This window comes from Dipodomys ordii, unplaced genomic scaffold (assembly GCF_000151885.1).
Source record: "Dipodomys ordii isolate 6190 unplaced genomic scaffold, Dord_2.0 Scaffold39, whole genome shotgun sequence".
NCBI classification, from domain to species: Eukaryota; Metazoa; Chordata; class Mammalia; order Rodentia; family Heteromyidae; genus Dipodomys; species Dipodomys ordii.
This window is the reverse complement of record NW_012267255.1, coordinates 11,615,076-11,633,563: the sequence shown is the minus strand read 5'-3', so window position 1 is coordinate 11,633,563 and position 18,488 is coordinate 11,615,076. Positions and strand designations below refer to the sequence as shown.

The following is an 18,488-nucleotide window of genomic DNA, read 5'->3' as shown; positions in this document are numbered from 1 at the left end:
GCTTTTTTCTTTTTGCTTATGTGGTGCTGAGGAATCGAACCCAGGGCCTCAGGCATGCAAGGCAAGCGCTCTACCACTGAGCCACCTTCCCAGCCCCAATCTATTAACCACTTTTTATTTTCTGGTTTCCAGTGTGACAAGTACAAGACTGGAGTTATTGATGGGCCTGCATGTAACAGTCTTTGTGTAACAGAAACACTTTACTTTGGAAAATGCTTATCCACCAAGCCCAACAATCAGGTAGGTGATACAGAGAAACATTCTGGAACAGTAATGGTGTGGTTGCAGCTTAATGGGAACCATCATTAACACAATTACTTTGTTGTTGTTGTGATGGTGGGGCTTGAACTCTGGGCCTGGGCGTTGTCCCTCAGCTCTTCAGCTCAAGGTGAGCGTTCTACCACTTGAGCTACAGTGCCACTTCCGGTTTTCTGGTGGTTTATTGGAGATAGGAGTCTCACGGTCTCTCCTGCCTGGGCTGGCCTTGAACCGCAATCCTCAGATCTCAGCCTCCTGAGTAGCTAGGATTACAGGCGTGAGCCACCAGCGCCTGGCTACTTATTTTTTTGTCCATCGTGGGGCTTAAACTCTGGGCTTGGATACTGTCCTTGTACTCTTCAGCTCAAGGCCAGATGTCTACCATTTGAGACATAGCGCCACTTTCCCTTTTCTGGTGGTTAATTGGAGACAAGAGTCTCATGGACTTTCCTGCTCAGGCTGGCTTTGAACCTCAATCCTCAGATCTCAGCCTCCTGAGTAACTAGGATTACAGGTGTGAGCCATCAATGCCTGGTTTAAAGCATCTAGACTGTGTTAAACAGTTTCCATTACTGTACCAAAATATCTGAGGCAATAAATTTTAAAAGAAAGAATTGTTTTCATTCAGCTTTGTAGGTTTCAGTCCATGGTCAACAGGTTGATATGAGCCGTCATGATGGGAGTACATGGTAACAGAAGCTCATTCTTCTCACCAGGAAAGAAAGAGAAAAGGAGAAAGCTTAGGTTCACACCTGCAATCCTAACTACTCAGAAGGCTGAGATCTGAGTATCACACTTCAAAGCCAGCCCTTAGAGAAAAGTCCATGATACTCTTATCTCCAGTTAACCACCCAAAAAATGGAAGTAGAGCTGTGGCTTAAAGTGGTAGAGTACTAGCCTTGAGCAAATGAGCTCAAGAACAGTTCCCAGGCCCTGAGTTCAAGTCCCAGGATGAGAAAAAAAACAAAACAAACAAACAAAAAAAAACAACCAGAAGGGGAGAGAGTAGCATCCCTCCTTACCCTTCAAGGACATATGACCTGTGACCTACAACCCCCTACTAAGCCCCACCCCCTTCCATCACTACCCAGTAGCACCACACTTAGGGCTATTCTTGTAGCACATGGGCCTTTGGGGATACTTATCCAAACCAAGTACTCCACCCCAGCCCCGCTAACGGCTTATATCCATTTCACAGTGCAGCATAGTCTATTTCAACTCACCAATTTTTAATACTTGCATTTCGTGAAAGTCCAAATCTAGCTGACAATTGTGGCTCATATATAATCCTCGTTACTAAGGGAGCTAAGATCTGGAGGATTAAAGTTCCAAGCCACATCAGGTAGAAAGTTTTTTGTTTTGTTTTTTTTTTTTTGGTCAGTCCTGGGGCCTGGACTCTGGGCCTGGGTGCTGTCCCTCAGCTCTTCAGCTCAAGGCTAGTGCTCTACCACGTGAGCCACACACAGTACCATTTCCAGCTTTTTCTGCATATGTGGTGCTGAGGAATTGAACTCAGAGCTTCATGCATACAAGGCAAGCACTCTACCTCTGAGCCACCTTCCTAACCCAAGGCAGAAAGTCTTTGAAACTCCATCTCCAAAATAACCAGCAAGCCAGGCACAGGTGGCTCACACCTATAATCCTCACTACTAAGGAGGCTAAGATCTGAAGATCATGGTTGAAAACCAGCATGGACAGGAAAGTCCATGAGACTCTTTATCTCCAATATTTCACCAGAAAACCGGAAGTGGTGCTGTGGCTCAAGTGGTAGAGTGCTAGCCTTGTGCTGAAGAGCTGAGGGACGGCAGCACCCAGGCCAAGATTTCAAGCTTCATGACCAACAAAAAGTAAATAACCAGCAACAAGCCAGACTAAAGGCATAGCTCAAGTGATAGTATGTCAGCCAGTCAAGCAAGCAAGCCAAGAAAGTGTCAGGCCCCCAGTTCAAATCCCAGGACCAGGAAAAAAAAGCCAAGTCCAAAGTCTAAACTCAAGGAAAATTTAGCAGTTAGCCCCATGAAAATAAAAAACAACTTAAACTTCTAAGATAGATTGGCACCAGGTAAACATTACCATTGCCAATGGAGGCACAGGGAATAGGAAAAGGATCAAGCCAATGTGAGACCAAAACCCAATGGAGCACACTGGGTTTTGGCATTCAGGTAGGCCCACACTATACAGTGAGTGATATGGACTCCCACAGGCAGGCGTGGATAGACTCCCCCTACAGCCCTGCAGCTTACAGCCCACAGGGCCATTCCACCTGCAGCTTCCGTCCTCAGTCTGTGTTTGTCTTCATGTGTTTCAGGTCTCCATTGAAGCCAGCCAGGGCTACACAGCAAAAACCTATGTCTAAAACAGAAATTAAAATAGCATCTGTAGCTATGACTGAATCCTAGCTACTCAGGAGGTAGAGATCTGGGGATTGCAGTTTGAAGGCCAGCCTGGGCAGACAAAGCTTCAAAACTCTTACCCTCTATTAGCCAGCCCAAAAATAAAAAACAAGCTGGACTTCGCCAGCATGCATGAAATTCAAGTCCTAGTACTGGTATCACACCCACACCAAGCAGAGAATAAAGGCAGGAGTTTGGCCTACATTCTATACCAGACTGATTTCCACTACCCATTCTCTAACAGAGTTTAGGTCTTCAGTCATTGAGGAGACAATGATAGGCATGGATGATGAAATAAAAAGAAGCCTAGGCTAGAAGAGGAAATCACAAGGTCAGAGAGACAGACCGTTCAACTTTCCAGCAGCATGTGTGTTCCTCCAAGGTCTTGGAATGTCACAATTTTTCCTTTTTGTGTGTGCTAGTACTTGGGCTTGAACTCCTGGTTTAGGCACTGGCCCTTTTTTTTCACTCAAGGCTGGTGCTCTACCACTTGAACCACACCTCCACTTCAGTGTTTTGGTGGTTAATTGGAGATAAGAGTCTGACTTTTCTCATATCTCAGCCACCTGAGTAGCTAGGATTATAGGCCTCATTGGTGCCTAACTCACAGATGGGTTTTGGAGTAGTCTACCAATTTAAGAATAATAAGCTTCATTCCAGCCAGGAGGTAGTGACTGATCCTGGGGATGGGTTTAATACTACAAACCCCTTAAACCACAATAAAAACTTGTGCTGGGTAACAATCACTGTCATTCTCATTGTAAACATGACCAGTTTTCAGCTTATTACATTTCTTCCCTAGTACACTTACACTTTTACTGAAGTGTGTATGCATATGCTTGAGATTTCTACTTTATAATGAAACCTGTTCTTCTTCACAAAGATGTATTTAGGGATTTGGGATAATTTACCAGGAGTTGTGAAATGTCAAATGGAACAAGCACTTCATCTTGATTTTGGAACTGAATTGGAGCCAAGAAAAGAAATAGTGCTATTTGATAAACCAACTAGGGGAACTACTGTACAGAAATTCAAAGAAATGGTCTACAGTCTCTTTAAGGTGAGTACAGTTGTGTGTGTGTGTATGCATTCCAATTTTTTTTGTGTGTGGGGGGGGGGGTCCAGTCGTGGGGCCTGAACTCGGCCTGGGCACTGTCCCTCAGTTCTTCAGCTCAAGGCTAGTACTCTACCACTTGAGCCACAGCACCACTTCCAGCTTTTTTCTTTTTTCTTATGTGGTGCTGAGGAATCGAACCCAGGGCCTCAGGCATATAAGGCAAGCGCTCTACCACTGAGCCACCTTCCCAGCCCCTGTATTCCAATTTCTTAACTAACATTTTTTTTGCCTTAAATTTTTAGGCAAAAATAATTAAAATCTTGAGTATTATGAAAACAGCTATGTACTCCAAAATCTCATGATATAGCTAAAATTCAACAGCACAGAATTAGCTTTTAAAAATGCAATATGGTGAATCAGTGAAAACACAGTAAGTGAATTGCAATACAGCTAGGGACAACTGTGTATCTATTCACATACATCACCATAAGTCATTAAACATTGAGATTCTTTGACATCCATCAGATTCAATCCTAAGGAAGTCAAAGTATTTGAGGATGTTAACATTAACATCCAGATATGAATAGGGAGTTCATTAGTTCTATTTCTATGCGTTTTGACATTAAAAATGATACTATAAAAAACAAAAACGAGTGCATCTGGCCAGGCTTGGTCATATGTGCTACCCATGAGGCTGAGAAAGCTAGGCCATCTTTACTGCTGTAACCAAAATACCTGAAAGAACAACTTCAAAGATTTTGGTTCATTTTATCTTGGCCCTTTGCACCTGAGAACATCATTGCAGCAGGAGCCTGGGACTCAGGCAACTTCCTGTTTGGCTGGGAGCAGTATTAAGGTTAGAAGGGTCCAGGGACAAAATACCAGCCCCTAAAGACCTGTCCTAGGGACGTATAAAGACCTGTCCTAGGGATGCATGACTTGCTTCCTCCAACTAGGGCCACAACAGTCCTGGGACTGAGTTACTTGAAAGAAAATGAATACCATTGGACAGCTGGAGCAGTACTTCTCTTCTCCATTCCTGCCTGTTGTCCTCAGTCAGTCCAGACAAGAGACATAGTGTCTACCATGCATGGCTGAGACTGAGACACAGAAAGTACTCACTCCTGTAGTCATCGTAGCTACTCAAGAGGCTGAGATCTGAGGATTGTCGTTCAAAGCCAGCCTGGGCAGAAAAGTCCCCATGAGACTCACCTCCAATTAACCACTCAAAAACTCAAAAAGTGGAGCTCCAGCTCAAAGTGGTAGAGCTGCTAGTCTTGAACAAGTGCCCAGGCAGAATTCAAGCCCTAGGTCAGGCCAAAAAAAAAAAAAAGTCCAAGTGAAAATTTAGCAAGGATTTTGGCTTAATAGTGTTAAAACAGGGAGAAATGTTGAAACATTCCCTGCTCTCTATGCAGGAAATGGGGAATTCGACTCCAATTGAGACCTGTAGCTTTTATTCTAAATTGGGTATATACCTGTGCTCATGTTCTCCCAAACTCCTAATCCTTAGAATAGTTCTCAGTGTGCAAAATGAATGGGATAGGCCCAAATCCCTAGTAATCTTCAGGACTTTGTCAGATAAACCTTGAACTGACAGAATTTTACTATTTCAAAGGATAAAACAGACTTAGGTAGCCCTCTAAAGAAAGGCAAATCATAGCTCCTGATTCTCCTAATCTTGTTACATTAAGATTCTTGTCTTGGCAGGCAAAATTGGGTGACCAAGGAAACCTCTCTGAACTAGTGAACCTCATTTTGACGGTGGCTGATGGAGACAAAGATGGACAGGTTTCCTTGGGAGAAGCCAAGTCAGCATGGGCCCTTCTCCAGTTAAATGAATTTCTTCTCATGGTGATACTGCAAGATAAGGAACATACCCCCAAACTAATGGGGTTCTGTGGTGACCTCTATGTGATGGAAAGTGTTGAATATACCTCTCTTTATGGAATAAGTCTTCCATGGGTCATTGAGCTTTTTATCCCATCTGGGTTCAGAAGAAGCATGGACCAGTTGTTCACACCATCCTGGCCAAGGAAGGCTAAAATAGCCATAGGACTCTTGGAATTTGTGGAAGATGTCTTCCATGGGCCCTATGGAAACTTTCTTATGTGTGACACTAGTGCCAAAAACCTAGGATATAATGAAAAATATGACTTGAAAATGGTGGATATGAGAAAAATCGTGCCAGAGACAAACCTTAAAGAACTTATTAAGGATCGTCACTGTGAGTCTGATCTGGACTGTGTCTATGGCACAGATTGCAGAACTAGCTGTGACCAGAATACAATGAAGTGTACTTCTGAAGTGATACAGCCAAACTTGGCAAAAGCTTGTCAGCTACTCAAAGACTACCTACTGCGTGGTGCTCCAAGTGAAATCCGTGAAGAATTAGAAAAGCAGCTCTATTCTTGTATTGCTCTCAAAGTCACAGCAAATCAAATGGAAATGGAACATTCTTTAATACTAAATAATCTAAAAACATTATTATGGAAAAAAATCTCCTACACAAATGATTCTTAGTTAACTCAGACATTGTTCCCATTGTAGGAAACTTCTAAGTTTTGAAGAACAACTTTTAAGAATCTAAAACAATGGTTTCTGACTGAAGATCCCTTCTTCTGGCCTGTGAAGTCATCATCAATGCACATAACTGCAGAAGTAATGGCCAGAGGTATAGGATCAATATGCCCCAAAAGATTTCATTCCTGTCCTTCCTGAAGGACATTCTATTACATTTCACAAGTACATTCACTGTGTACTTAAAAAATACTGTGAGAACCCTCATTCCATAAACAGTGAGTGTTTGGTAGGTTTGTTAGCCAAAATACCCATTGCCGGAAACATTGTTTGCATCAAAGCTGCTGTTAAGGAAAGTGTATTCATAAATTTATAATGTCTTAGCATGGTAAAGTTTGCACATAACAAATTAAGTAAGACTGCAAAGCAGATGAATTAAAATTATTCCTTTATAAAACGATGTTGGGTTAATAGCATGGTTTATTAGCTTCAACCAGACCTCCACTTATTTCCTTGGACTGAAGATGTAGCTCTGTGCTAAGTGTGAAGAACAGTGCAAAGTAAAATAAAAAAAAACCTGACATCTTAAGGCCAAACTCAGACAAGATCCACAAATCCTGATTTTGAGCCATGGAGAAAGTGGGATATAAAAAAAAAACAAAACTGAAATACCATGGGAATCTGTTCCATAAATTTTTCCAAAATGGGCCAAAGGGCTATTTCTTATAGAAGCAAATAAACTTACTTAATATTCCCCTAATAGTTTGATATTCAAGGTTTAATATCTGAGCTTTTTGTTACTTTCATACATGACATACTTACCTTTTAACATCCTAAAATTAAACGTTCTTTTGAAGAAGTCCTAGTATTTCTGCAAAAATTAAAACCATTAGCACACCAGTTTATTTAAGATTGTATACTTTAAGGTACCTTCCCGCTGGTTATAATAAATGGATGAAACTCTGGATAATTGTTGGCCTGTTGCTTGCTGTACTTTTAGAGAGCTATACACACAATCGATGGACAGTCATTTTATCTTTAAAGAAAAAAAAAGAAAAAGCTATGCTGGTGGCTTATGCTATTCAGGAGGCGGCCATACAAAGATGGAGGCTAGGCAGAAAGTATGGTAATCTCCAGTTAACCAGCAAAAAGCCAAAAGTGGAGATATGGCTTAAATGGTACAATGCCAGCTTTGAGTCAAAAAGCTAAAAAAGTACCAGGCCCCAAGTTCAAGTATCAATAGAGGCAAAACAGTAGGAAAAAATGAAAAAAAAAAAAAAAGCCAAGGTTGAGTCTTGGAAAAAATGGTAAAGTCCTTTGCTTTTTTTATACTTGATAATGGTTTCCTACAGTTTCATAACAAGAGCTTAACACAGAAATAGCTGCTTGTCAATAAGTTTATTGTCTTTCTGAAAAAAATCTTCATAGAAAATTGGTTTAGCTCTCAGCAGCCCGCTCCTGAGCTCTGAGGAAGCTTGCCTTCTTTTGAGCTACCCGATCTTTCTTCTGAGCAAGGGACATTTTAGGACGATTCCACCTATAAAACAAAGAAATTTTTTGATGTTAATAACCTCAGTAATGTCAATAAGAAAAAAAGGGCAACTCTTTTCAATAGGCAATTTGAAAATACAGAATTACTGTGTTCTAGGATAGGAGGTGCCACCTCAGTAGCTTCTGAGGCAAATACATTCCCATCACCACAATTACTTTAGCAAACCTGGTTCCCTTAGCTTCTGCTACATTACGCAGAGCTAGTGATCGAGTTTGCACAACTTCAAATCTGACCCACAATATGAACAAGGCAGTATAAAGGAAGTCCCTAACTTCTTGTAACACACATACCTCTTCTTCTTCACTTCTCTCTTGGGCTTCTTCACATAGACTGGATTCTCTCGTATAGCAGCGTGAGCCTTCTTGTACATCTCCTCCATCTGAAACAAAGGAAAGCAAACAGTACTTGGTTTCATTTCATATGCCCTACTGTATTAAAGTACAATATGTTACCACCAGCTCTATTTTGACCTTCTAAGTTCAATTCTCAGAAGGAATAGGGCTGGGAAGGTGGCTCAGTGGTAGAGTGCTTGCCTTGCATGCATGAGGCCCTGGGTTCGATTCCTTAGCACCACATAAGCAGCAAAAGCTGGAAGTGGTGCTGTTGCTCAAGTGGTAAAGCTCTAGCCTTGAGCTGAAGGGCTGAGGGACACTGCCCAGGCCCTACAACTGACCAAAAAAATAATAATAATAATAAAACTAGGTCAATATTGGTACCTATATAAATTCCTAAAATTCCTTTCCTACCAAATTCCTCCCCAAAGTTTATGTACCATGAATTGACCTTATCCACAAAAATGGAAAAAAAAATCAGCATGTGCTGCAAGTTGAAACCAGTTAAAACTCCATCCTTGCCAATAGTTAAAAGAAAACATGCATGTACTGAAGTAATTCAGCCATACTTGAGTCTCTCTCAGGAAAAAAATTTTTGCATTGCTTGGGATCAAATCCAGGGCTGATGCATGCTAGGCAATCTACTAAGCTACAGGCCCAGCCCAGTAATTTTATTTCCATAGCGAAGCACTGGGCTCCTCATTCTAAATACTACCTGACCCATATTCTTTCAGTCAAATGAAGACAAATGGGAAAACCAAATATGTAAGACATTAAGATGCAAGGTATTAAGCCAGGTGTCTGTGGCTCACGCCTGTAATCCTAGCTACTCAGGAGGCTGAGATCTGAGGATCACTGTTCAAAAACCCAGCCCAGGGACTGGGAAGTGGCTCAGTGGTAGAGCGCTTGCCTTGCATGCATGAGGACCTGGGTTCGATTCCTCAGCACCACATAAACAAAAAAGAAAAAATCCAGAAGTGGTGCTATGGCTAAAGTGGTAGCACGCTAGCCTTGAGCTGAAGAGCTGAGGGACAGCCCCCAGGCCCAGAGTTCAGGCCCCACGCCCAGACCCCCCCCATCCTCCCCCCCAAAAAACCCAGCCTAGGCAGGAAAAACCATGAAACTTTTATCTCCAATGAACCAACAGAAAACCAGAAGTGGCACTGTGGCTCAAGTGGTAGAGTGCTAGCCTTGAGCTGAAGAACTGAGGGACAGCATTCAGGCCCAGAGATCAAGCCCCACGACCAACCCCCCCCCCAAAAAAAAAAAGATGCAAGGTGTATCTGCAGCTAAGACAACTGCTAAAACTTTGCCATTCCACATTCTGAAGGTTTCTAATTTCTGCCTAGTAGGTTTTCTCGAAACAATTTAATAAATCATTGAACTCTTCTGATATACTAGTCACTAACAGTCACTATCTGGCAGAACTAATAGAACTAGAAAGGTCTGAAATTTTCTAGAAAACCCAAAGAGGCTGTCTAATTAGATTTCTTTCTTTCTTTCTTTTGCTGGTCATGGGGCCTGAACTCTGGGCCTGGGCGCTGCCCCTCAGCTCTTCAGCTGGAGGCTTTCACTCTACCACTTCAGCCACAGTACCACCCCCGGCTTTTTCTGCTTATGTGGTGCTGAGGAATCAAACCCAGGGCCTTATGCATGCAAGGCAAGCATTCTACCACTGAGCTACCTTCCCAGCCCCTCTAATTAGATTTCTAATTAGGCACTTTTGTCCTAAAGCTTATTAAAAAATCCAAGGTAACCAATGAATTATCTAATTACTGCCTCTTAAATCACAGCTCTGAGCCCTTCCTAACAAATTCAAGGCTAAGTTCAAACCCCAGTACCAACCTCCCCACCAAAAATCCAGGTGGGTCTGTGCCTCATTAGTAGTTTGCATAAATGATGGCTTGGGCAAAGTTCCCAGCAAATATCAAAGTTAAATTAATTCATTTGGCATGGAGAAAATGGTATGAAACCTGACCTGACAAATGCTATTGCAAACATGTTCGCCCATGCAGCCTCCAACTTATCCTCTGCAGCAGCCTCCAAGCACTGTGTACGGTCATGCTATATTGCTCTTTCACAGTTCATTTTTCCTACCTCTTTATTACTCTTCTTCAGCTATTCACTATATTTAATAAATCTGACTTAAATTTTGGTTTTAACAAATCCAGTTCCTTTTAAGGGATTATAAACACAACTACACATTTACATAGATAACAAATCTAGGTAAGTCGCTTTCCAGTTGGACACCTCGAATGTCTGTAGAGGAAAAAACACTGTAGCTAGGTCAGAAGACAAGGCTAGGTCAGAAAAGCATCTGTTTTCAGTACACAAAACCTGAACCAATCCTTAGTACCAAAAAGAAACTGGAGCTGTGACAAGTGGTGGAGTGTCAACCTTGAGCGAAAAAGCCAAGAAAGTGAATTCGAGGCCCGTACCAACACAAACTGTAAGCACAGAATGGGAGCTTCTGGAGGCTAGGCAAAACCAAACTAAAAGCAAAGCTACTGTTTCAAAAACTCCAGCTGTGTGCTTATTCAGCCTTAGACCATTTGAAAGCATACAAATCAGTTATCTTTCTTTCCTTTTTCCTTTTTTTTTGGGTTGGTGGCAGGGCTTGAAATCACGGCTTGGGCACTGACCCTGAGCTCTTTTGCTCAAGACTACCACTTTGAGCCAGGGCTCTACTTCCAGTTTTCTGGTGGTTAATTGGAGATAAGAGTCTCAGACTTCCCTACAGGCTGGGCTTTGAATTGTGATCCTCAGATCTCAAGTCTCCCAAACCAGTAGATAGGATTATAGGCATGAGCTACCAGCACCCAGCCTATCTTTTATTATGACTAAAGTTTTCATAGCCAAGCTGTGCCAAAGTAGAAACTGTCATGCATTACTAACAGAAAAGACCCTAATAAATTACTTGACACTAACTTTACATCTTATTTATGTTCAACATTTTCACTAGAATTTCAAAACTGGTACAATGGTCTTCAGTTATTTCAGTCTTAAGAACTACTGGAGAGCCAACTTCAGACTAATAACATTTGTAACATTAAACTCACTTTTGCTGACATGGTTCCTATTATTTCTATGTTATTCAGACACAGTGACAGAATTTGAACAGATCCCTATGTATTTTCTTCCCTCTTTCCAAAACTAGCAAAATTAACATATAGTACACACCATATCAAAGTATACCAAAGGAATATAATATAGATAACAGCTAAAATACAAAGCAGCAAAGGCTTCATATGCTTCAAGCCTGGGTAGATTTCTAAAAAACTGCTGACAAAACCAGCTCATCCCTTACACCACCGTACCAACATTCTAAGTTCATTCCAAGAATAGCTTAGCTTGTTGGAAGTCTATCCATACCTATTTTAATTTTCAACTACTAGTCTGAAATCTTATTTAAGAGTACAGCCTACCAAAAATAGTAAACTTGCTTCTGTAATAAAACAGGTACTTTTAGATAGATTGTTTACCATGTCTGGAGTTACGTTGTTCTTTATGTACTGAGAAAACTGCTTCTTGTAAGAATCTTCATCTTCTTCCATTAGGTAACGCATATAATCTGCGACATTCTGACCCATGATGTGCTTCCGATGTACTTCTGCATTGAACTCCTTGCTCTCAGAATCATAACCAGGGAATCGTTTGGTACTGAAAGAAGTTTTCCATATTTTAGCATTGACTGCTGAAATTAGCTCATCAGGAATTCACTTCAGCAGCTGCCGTCAGTCCCGTCTTGAAACCATTATTGCATCATATGCAACCAAAGGACCAACTACTGACTGCTCAGTTAGTGGGTATCATCATTTAGCAGCTCATCTCTGAATTCCAGAAAAGAAAATCTCAAACACCGAGGCTATCTATCACAGTTCCCCTGCATATCAGCATAGGAAGTTAACTCCAGAGCCTGTCTCAGGTACCTCAAGATAAAAGTAGCAGGGATTTGTCTAAGATCACAATGAATGAAACTGTCTAATGACTTTAGTTTGTTGCTTCTTTTTTGCTCAAGGCTAGCACTTGAGCCACAGCACTACTTCTGGTTTTTTGTTTATCTGGTCCTGAGGAATTGAACCCAGGGCTTCATGCATGCAAGGTAAGCACTCTACCACTGAGCCACATTCCCAGCCCACAAAAACACTCTTGGCATACTTGTACCACCTTATTAGTGTTCAAAAGGGAGGAATCTACAATGTAGACTAATTTTTACTATTGTAGCTAGTGAGCAAACATTGAAAAAAGTCATTGAACTGGCACCTTTCAAAAGCTCTAACAGGTCATTTAAAATTGATGAAAGTGAACTATACAACTCGTGGGTAGAGATGGGAGGAGAGAATGAGGAAACCAATGATGCTATGCAAAAGGAAATGTACTTATTACCTCACGCATGTAAAGGTAACCCTGTTGTATATTACCTCTAAAACAATAAGTAAATTAGAGGGGGGAAAAACACTATGTTTAAAAATCCAGCTGGGAACTATCTGGTAGTTCGCAACTGTGATCCCACAAGGCTGAAAACTCAATAATCTCAGTTCAAAATCAGCCCACACAGAAAAGTCCATGAGACTTTTATCTTCAACTAACTAGCAAAATGTCAGTTTAGAGACCTAAACTTTCCATATCCAATCATCTTATTTCTAGTAAGCCTTAACAATCTTGTTTGAAATTTTTACTCTAGTGTCTATGAGTTGCTCTGTCCAACTGAAGACAAACAGGAAAATAATACAATACTATTACCTGTGAGGGATAGACAAGCCTCCATCCACAGCTCCCTTTAGGGCACCAAAGACTTTATTGCCAGTGGTAGTTCTGGCAAGTCCTGCATCTAAATAGCAGGTGAAGGCACCAGGTTTACCATCAATGCTTTCTACATTGTATTCATCTCCAGTCACCTCCACTTGGCCTTCATAGATCTTGTCCATGCCAAACCTATTGAGAAGCTGTAACAAATTTATTTCATTGTAAATGTCTAGTACGATATAGTCAAACTTTTTTTTTTTGGTCAGTTGTGGGTCCTGAACTCTGGGCCTGGGTGCTTTCCCTCAGCTCTTCAGCTCAAGGCTAGCACTCTACCACTTGAGCCACAGCGCCACTTCCAGCTTTTCTGCTTATGTGGTGCTGAGGAATCAAACCTAGGGCTTCATGTGCAAGGCAAGCACTCTACCACTGAGACACCTTCCCAGCTCCTACTCTAAAATTTTTGTCAACAGGACACGTAATTCTGATCCTTAAATGAAGTGATCTCCACTTTTTTTTGTCTTATGTGGCTTTACTAATTTAAAAAATTAAGTAAACATGTAATTATTGCATGTAGTTTTCCCCCATCTGGAGTGCAGGGCCTGTCTTTTACAGGGTATTCTCTTGTGGGTCCCACCTCTGCTAATACTCTTGTTTCAGCACAAGTGCCCTTGTAATAAATTGTTTTCATATATAATGTTAAGATTCCTCTACTGCACTCAAAAAATGTTCTCCAACACAAACAGACACACACACTGGAGTGCAGCTCCCATGGGGAAAGCACCCTGGCTCCAAAAACAAAAAATACAGCTAGTAGCTGAGGTAACAAAAACAAAGCAAAATCACATTCTCATTTCCTATCTACATTAATAGCATATATATATGGAGAGAGGGAGGAGGAGAGGAAGTGTTAGAGAATTAACTAAAGCAAAAGTAAGTCTTCTCATTAATTCCCACCATCCAAAATAAAGATAAATACTGGGAAAACCTTTTGGGACCTACTAGAGACTGAACTCAGGCCTCTCATTGGTAGGCAGGCCCTCTACCACTTCAACATCGTTTCCAGCGCTTTACCTTGGCTACTTTCAAAGTAAGTCTCAATTTATGTTTCACCAAGCTACTCAAACTGAAACCTCTTCATCTCTGTCCCCCAACTAGCTTAGGATTATAGGTTTGGGCCACCCATCTCACTTTCTAAAACTTTAATGTACAAATCACTTGGGATATTCTACTGAAACAGATTCTGAGGGTCTGGAATGGAATCCCCCAAGTCTGAATTTTTAATGTATGCTGAGTGCCGAATATTTTTACTTGAGTAGCTACATCTTTGCTGGTTAGTAACTACTAAATTCAGTAGCCACAAGTGGCTTTGCAAATCAAAAATTCAGTTCCTGCCAGGCACTAATGGCTCAATAATCCTAGCTATTCAGGTGGCAGAGTTCGGAGCATTGGTGGTTCGATGCCAGCCAAGGCATGAAAGCCTGTAAATCTCTGTTAAGCACCCAAAAAAGCCAGAAGCAGAGCTATAGCTCAAGTGGTAGAGGGTTAGCCTTGAGCAAAAGAACTCAGGCAGGGACAATACTCAGGCCCTGAGTTCAAGTCCCCTTACTGACTAACCCCCCCACCCCCACCCCCGGCACACACAAAAGAAAAATTAGTTCCTTAGTGCAACTAGCTTTCATTTCATTGGTACATTTCAAATGTTCAACAGACACAGGTAGCTAGTGGATATCTCACGACTACACAGACTACAGATCTCCCAGCAATACTAAAAATTCCAATGATCAGAACTGGAGTACCCATTAAAAAGCAAAAAACTGGTGTTCATAAAAATCATCTTCTCGGGCTGGGAAGGTGGCTCAGTGGTAGAGTGCTTGCCTTGCATGCATGAGGCCCTGGGTTCGATTCCTTAGCACCACATAAGCAAAAAAGAAAAAAGCCAAAAGTGGCGCTGTGACTCAAGTGGTAGAGCACTAGCCTTGAGCTGAAGAGCTGAGGGACAGTGCCCAGGCCCAGAGTTCAGGCCCCACAACCGGACCCCCCCCAAAAAAATCATCTTCTCTGCTGATGCCTCCGTAAGCGACACTCTTTTTAAAGACACAAAATACACCAGTTAAAGTCACCTTGTAAGTACAACAGAAATTGTCTCGTACATACCCTGCGGGCCAGCAGCAGGCCAGTACAATAGGCAGCCGCATAATTGGTTAGGCCAACCTTCACACCATACTTGGGTAGTTCATGTGCATATGCCGCACAGACGATCATGTCTCCTTCTATGCGCGCATAAGCAATCTACAGCAAGAAAAAAGCAGATTAGGAATGTTGCTTTACTATTTGATTGCCTGTTCTAAGTGCTTTTCTTTTCAAAGGAATTAGGAAAAAAGAATTAAGAAAACAAAACATGGATTTCACTTAAAACACTCGTTAACCTACTATTATTATGACTTGGTCAACTGTCCAGTTGACTTACCTATAAATACTTTTACTAACCTTGCTATATGTATGGTTAAAATTACTCAGACTCTAAATGTAAGAATGTACTGGAGGGCTGGGAATGTGGCTTAGTGGTAGAGTGTTTGACTAGCATGCATGAAGCCCTGTGTTCGATTCCTCAGTACCACATGAACAGAAAATGCCAGAAGTGGTGCTGTGGCTCCAGTGGTAGAGTGCTAGCCTTGAGCAAAAGCTCAGGACAAAAAAAAAAAAAAAAAGCAAAGCCAGACACCAGTGGCTCATGCCTATAATCTTAGCTGCATGAGCCAGTGAAGAGTTGCACTTGTCTAAGTTCAAGCCCTAGAACTGACACAAAAAAGTCTGAGGAAGAATACCCACTTAAATATCTTTTGAAGTCAGACCAAGTTCCACCAAGTTTCAGGTAGTACATGTTCAATTACCTGAACAAAAATACAAAATCTTGTCCACAATTGCCCAGAAAAAAGGTGCCTACCTCTTGAAAGAAACTCAAAACATTTTCTGGTTGTAAAAGACCTTGCACATAGGAACTGACATCTTTAAAAGTCTTTCAAGTAGGAGATAGTCCTGTGCAATGTACTAAAACCTGTTTCATACATGAAGGAAAAAGAAGTCTTATTTAACCCTCCCAGGATTAAGTCATCTCCCTCTTTAATGAGCTAAGTAGTATGCAAATCCACAAAGCAAGAGTCAGCACTTAAAACCTGACATACTATTCTAAATACTTGTCTAGCCCCCTGCAGTAGGTTCCTCCAAGTCTCTTGCCCATGAAGGAGTTAATGGAAAGGAGAGTAACTGGGTCAAGATTTCTAAACACAGCTGATCTTTCCTAGTGTGCATGGTGCTGAACCCAAAGCCACATACAAGTAAGGTAAGCACAACTGAGCACTCTCACCCCAGCTGTTTTGGTTTTCTTTTTAAATGATAAACTCCCAGTCTACCAACTCAAAAGATCGATCGGAATTTCTGGAGGCACTAAAATGTGCTTTGCTTCCAAATTCACCTTCTCTACCATAATGTAAGATGGAGTGGGGTTATACCTTACCTGACAAATAATATCTCTGTTGGTTACACGAACTATCATCCTGTATTTGGGTGTGTTGTACTTATTTTTGTCTTGGATCACCAAGCGTTTCCTAGCATAATAGTCAGTTTTACCCTCTGAAATGAAAAAAAAAAAAAAAAGTAAGAGCTATTCCATTGCTAAGCTGTTTCTCTTAATACTGAAGCATGAAAAATGGCATACCTCGTCGTCTTCTAAATTTCACTTGGTATCTCTTAAAGTAGGCCTTATTCTTGACAACTTTAACAAACCCCTTTTAAGAAAAAAGAAATAAATTATTAAAACTTTAGTAAATGTTTTTGTCTATGAAACTTTGTTCCAAGATGGCCTTGAATTCACCTTCCTGCCTCGGGATCACCTCTGACTCCCAAATTCAGGGACTATAGACAGGAGATTCACCACTGTGTAACAGGTTACCCAGGTAACAAAGTAACAATTAATGGGCGAGGGGGAGATGAAAGGTTAATTAGAATTAACACTGTATGCCTGAGCTATGTCAGAATCACAATAAAAAATTTATAGCTTTTTAAAAAAAAGTAACACTTGAACTTCAAGAGAAAAATCACTTTTAACTGTAAACTTTTGTAGCATATTTCCTAAAGGAAGCAGAGTTAATTTTTTTTTTTACTTTCCACCCGTCATAGGCTGCCAGATCTCTAAAACAAGACTAAAAGAAGTCTTCAGAAAACGTGGATGGAACTAGGCGCCGGTGGCTCACACCTGTGCTACCTATTCAGGAAACAGATCTGAGGATCACGGTTTAACGCCAACCTGAGCAATAAAGTCTATAAGCCTCTCATCTCCACTTAAAAGAGCCCAAAGTGGAGCTGTGGCCATACCGCAGGGACAGCCGCCCAGGCCCTGAGTTCAAGCCCAGGACCCGCATCGAAAAAAAAATCAAAAACAAAAAAAAATCCACCACGACGGACTGCTTGGCGTTGAGAAACGCCGTGGATCCGACTCCAGCACCACTCAGAAGAAACGTACACAATCCCGACTCCAATTAGGTCCGTGTGTTCTTTAATTAAACGCTTCCCATCTCTGTATCTGCTTCCTCACCAACCAGGGTTAAGCGACCCTCTCCCAGCAGAGCGGACGACGATGCCAGACGTCAGTGTGTCCCGAATCCTCCCCTCCCGAGAACCTAACCTCAGCTAACCACACAGCTCCTCCACGCCGAGCGGCCTTGCCCACGTCCCCGGGCCCACTCCTTGAGATGGCAGGTATCTCCCGCGAACACATCACTGCGCCCCGACTAAAGGCACCACCCCATCCCACCTTTGGAGGCCTGTGCCGGCCTCCGGGGGGGGAACTGGAATCCGCGTCACCCAGCCAGAGGCCGGAACGACGGGCGAGCAAGGAACACGCTTGCCTGCCGGGGCCCAGGGGCGCCTGGGCCTCTAGAGCCCACCGACAGTGGTCTCGGGGCCGAGGTCTCCCCGAGAACTCGCCGGGCCGCCAGGCACCAAGCTGCTCGTGACAGGGACTTGGAACCCGCTGACACCCTGACATCTCCCCGCCAACCTGGAAGCCGAACCCACGGGATCTCCGCGCCCCCCCCCACTCCGCGCCCGGCTGGCGGTGCCCCCCTGAACCCGACCAGCCCTCCCGCCCCCTGCAAGCTGTCTGCTAACCTCACCCCTGCCCGCAACCCCGGGCTGCCGCCGATGCACCCTGCCCCGCCGCCCCTCCCCCGCGGGCTCGCGCCGGGAGCGGCAGCCATTAAAGCCACGCTGGGAGCCACAGCCCGAGCGCCGCAGAGCCCACAATCGAGCGCCATCCGACCCCTGCGCCGCGCGAGGGAGCCCCTCGGCTGGAGTTCGGAACAGAGGAGGAACCCCCCCGCGCGCATCGGAGCCCCGAAACCGAGATGCCCACTCACCATCCTGCAGATTAGAGACCCGAGAGCACAGCTCTACACACAGGCCCGGCAGCGCTAGAGGGGGGAAAAGGCCGGAACCCCTGCGCATGCGCAGTATGTAGCGCCGCGTAGTACGCCAGCGACGTAGGGAAGAGAGAAGGCGCTGGCCACGCGGTGCGCGGCCTGCCGCCCCCTGCTGGCCGGAGGGTGTGTGCTTGCCTTTGCCTGGTGCAAACA

At 43.0% G+C, this 18,488-nt stretch overlaps 2 protein-coding genes across 3 annotated transcripts in view; one reads left to right on the top strand and one right to left on the bottom strand.

Annotated features, from left to right (window-relative positions):
• Window positions 1-6,896, top strand: part of Fam69a (family with sequence similarity 69, member A) — a 12,352-nt gene extending 5,456 nt beyond the window's left edge. The window contains exons 2-4 of one of the 2 annotated variants that reach the window (XM_013018293.1): window positions 133-240; window positions 3,535-3,711; window positions 5,419-6,896. In XM_013018293.1, coding sequence (XP_012873747.1) covers window positions 133-240; window positions 3,535-3,711; window positions 5,419-6,231 — 1,098 coding nt within the window. In that variant the 3' untranslated portion in view covers window positions 6,232-6,896. Of the gene's footprint in view, window positions 1-132; window positions 241-3,534; window positions 3,712-5,418 lie in introns of those variants that run through there. The other variant, XM_013018294.1, reaches the window with a different exon arrangement.
• A 711-nt stretch (window positions 6,897-7,607) lies between these two features.
• On the bottom strand, window positions 7,608-18,375 carry Rpl5 (ribosomal protein L5). Its single transcript, XM_013018295.1, has 8 exons — window positions 18,273-18,375; window positions 16,574-16,643; window positions 16,373-16,488; window positions 15,013-15,147; window positions 12,856-13,058; window positions 11,595-11,772; window positions 8,071-8,159; window positions 7,608-7,765 (listed from the first exon to the last, which is right to left on the bottom strand). The coding sequence occupies exons 1-8, from the start codon at window positions 18,273-18,275 to the stop codon at window positions 7,666-7,668; spliced, it is 894 nt and encodes a 297-aa protein (XP_012873749.1). The 5' UTR covers window positions 18,276-18,375; the 3' UTR covers window positions 7,608-7,665.
• Between the last annotated feature and the right edge of the window lie 113 nt (window positions 18,376-18,488).

Bases quoted from the DNA above. Each gene is read 5' to 3' on its own strand.
- Rpl5 (XM_013018295.1), bottom strand. The intron at 15,148-16,372 runs GTAAGGTATAAC...TTCTTGCTGTAG, and splicing joins ACAGAGATATTATTTGTCAG to ATTGCTTATGCGCGCATAGA. The intron at 13,059-15,012 runs GTATGTACGAGA...AATTTGTTACAG, and splicing joins GCCTGCTGCTGGCCCGCAGG to CTTCTCAATAGGTTTGGCAT.